Here is a 2,629-nt window from a genome sequence, read left to right as displayed (position 1 = left end):
TTGTAGTATAGGCAAGGTGAGCTGCATTGTTTATCTCCCTTATACATTAGTAAAATTACGAAATTGGCCTGACATCATAGAGGCTAGGATATTATATAACGCGTTTTGAATCACGAAGTTGGAATAATCTCTCCTTCGTTCCAATAACGCTCGATATTAGAGTACCAACTCTGCTTTGTGAAACCCAAGAAAAGCGGAGGCAGTGAAACATAGACCAATTCTATGCGAGAAATGGTTTCAATTTTCGAAGAAGACCACAAATGGCTGTCCCGGTTGTGGAAGCGTGTTTTTACTGCCATGCTCTGCGGACAAACTGGGGAATCCTCACCCCAAAAGCCTCATCAAGATCCACCCGAGGATCACCGAATCGTGGTCAACGACGACGGGGCCGAATCCACAGAATCAAAAATCGACCACCACCACCAACAACAGCCTCAAAAACACCAGGATCACCCACGAGACGACTCCTTGTGGGTCGATGACGGGGCTGAAGATGAGCTTGGGCCACCTGAGTCCTTGTGGATCATCTCCATCAAAGAGAACCTCAAGAAAGCTGGCCAGGAGCACAATGCGCGCCCATGGGAAAAGCTCTCCAGTTACCAGATCCCGCACTATCTCAAGGATGGCAAGGACAACACCTACGTCCCCCAAGTCGTCTCGCTCGGTCCATACTACCACGATAAAAAGCACCTCCGCCAGATGGACGGGCTAAAGTGGCGCTGCCTCCATCGCATGCTCAGGCGCACCAACAATTACAAGATAGTACCCTATCCAGACTCGGTGAAGGACGTTGAGGATCGAGCTCGCACCTGCTACGAGGGGAAGATAAACATGAGCAGCGACGAGTTCGCGGAGATGATGGTTCTAGACGGGTGCTTTGTGATCGAGTTGTTCTGGGGATTCTCCATGGGTTTCAAGGAACTTGGCTACGATCAGAATGACCCTGTGTTCTCGTTTATGGGATTAGCGCCTATAATCCGACGAGACATGATCATGCTTGAGAATCAGATCCCACTATTCATACTCGAACGGCTCTTTTGCATCCTGTGTGGCCAACCCAAAGAGACGGGTCTCTTGGCCAAGCTAGCGTTTCAGTTCTTCTACCCTCTGACGCCTACAAAGAACATGCTTTACTCCATTAGTATCAACAGGCTGGAGTTCGACCCTTTACTCCAGGAAGGCGAGCTCCCTTGCCTTGAATTGTTCCGGCGGAGCCTCTTGTACCCAGGCATAGAGTGGAAGCGGAAGCAGGAGCAGAAGCATGAGCATAAACATAAGCATAAGCTGCAACAGCGCATCCCTTGCGTGACAGAGCTCCGAAAAGGTGGCATCAAGTTCAGAAAGGGGGAGACGGATAGGTTATGGGACATCCAGTTCAAGGGTGGGACCCTTAAGATCCCCCAACTTCTGGTCCATGATGGGACAAGGTCACTCTTCCTCAACTTGATAGCCTTCGAGCAGTGTCACATCAATTGCACCAAAGTCATCACCTCATACATAATCTTCATGGTCAACTTGATTAACTCCCCTGAGGATGTGGGACATCTCCATGAATGCGGGATCATTGAGGATTGGCTTGGGAGCAACATCGAGGTCGCTGATCTCTTCAACCAGCTTTCCAAGGAGGTGTTATTTGACATCAACGACAGTTATCTCTATAAAGTGGCTGAAGAGGTGAACACTTACTCCAGCTACAAAAGGCATCACTGGATAGCCAGTCTCAAGCTTGAGTACTTCGACAATCCCTGGTCAATCATTTCCTTAATTGCTGCTTTCATTTTACTTGTGCTTACTTTCACACAGACCTTCTATGGAGCCTATGGCTACTACAGGCCGCGCTCTTGATTTCTCATGGAGTTGAGATTATCTGATGAGCGCCTGGTGAGTGATAAAATTCTGGTGAAAATATGGGAATAATGATTGTGGCTAATTGACTATTAACAGCCACTTTGCATATGAATGCTGGAGATCCTAGTGAAAAGAAGATGTGATTGGTTGAATTTAAACAGCATGAATTATATTTATCACGCAATTTCGAATTCAATATGATGTTATGTTTCTCGAAAATCATCTTATAATCATTTTATGCAAAATTACAATTTTCCACTCACAAATCTTTCTTTCTTTCTGTACTTCTATTAGGTGTTTAAATTAAGTAATGAAAGTAACGTTTTATGATAAAATTGAGCTAAAGTTCCAAAGCATTCTTTTAAGAGGTGATATAAAATGGCTCTGAAAAAGAAAAGGCAAAAACAACAATCCATCCAAAAAAGAAAAGTAAAGTTTGTCTTTTTGCTAGGCCAAAAAGGCATGCCTACATTGAGTAGCCACCTTTTTTGTGACAAAAATTTAGGACGAGTTTGGTAATGATTCTGTTTTCAAAAACAAATTTTTATCAAAATGATTTTTTTTTTTTTTTGTTCCCTAGAATAATATTTGAATATAAAGATGCGCTTGGTAACTGTACAAAATTTCTATTCTTGGAAAAAATGCATTTAGTAGAATTGTATAATTTTGTTATTTCTTTTAATTTTTTAATATTTTTATTATATTTTTCCTTTTTTTCTTCTTTCTTTTTTTCTTTTCTCTCATTCTTCCTCCTTTGTGGCCGATTGCCGGCCACGGTGGT

The 2,629-nt window shown here is 43.1% G+C and overlaps 1 protein-coding gene across 1 annotated transcript; it reads left to right on the top strand.

The window, feature by feature from the left end:
• Positions 1-231: 231 nt before the first annotated feature.
• On the top strand, positions 232-1,845 carry LOC104420400 (UPF0481 protein At3g47200-like). Its single transcript, XM_010032252.2, has one exon. It carries the CDS (start codon positions 232-234, stop codon positions 1,843-1,845), a length of 1,614 nt encoding a protein of 537 aa, XP_010030554.2.
• The last annotated feature ends 784 nt before the right edge of the window (positions 1,846-2,629 follow it).

This window comes from Eucalyptus grandis, chromosome 9, assembly GCF_016545825.1.
Source record: "Eucalyptus grandis isolate ANBG69807.140 chromosome 9, ASM1654582v1, whole genome shotgun sequence".
Taxonomy (NCBI): Eukaryota; Viridiplantae; Streptophyta; class Magnoliopsida; order Myrtales; family Myrtaceae; genus Eucalyptus; species Eucalyptus grandis.
Note: the sequence above shows the minus strand (reverse complement) of the source record. Positions and strands in the feature narration are given on the sequence as shown.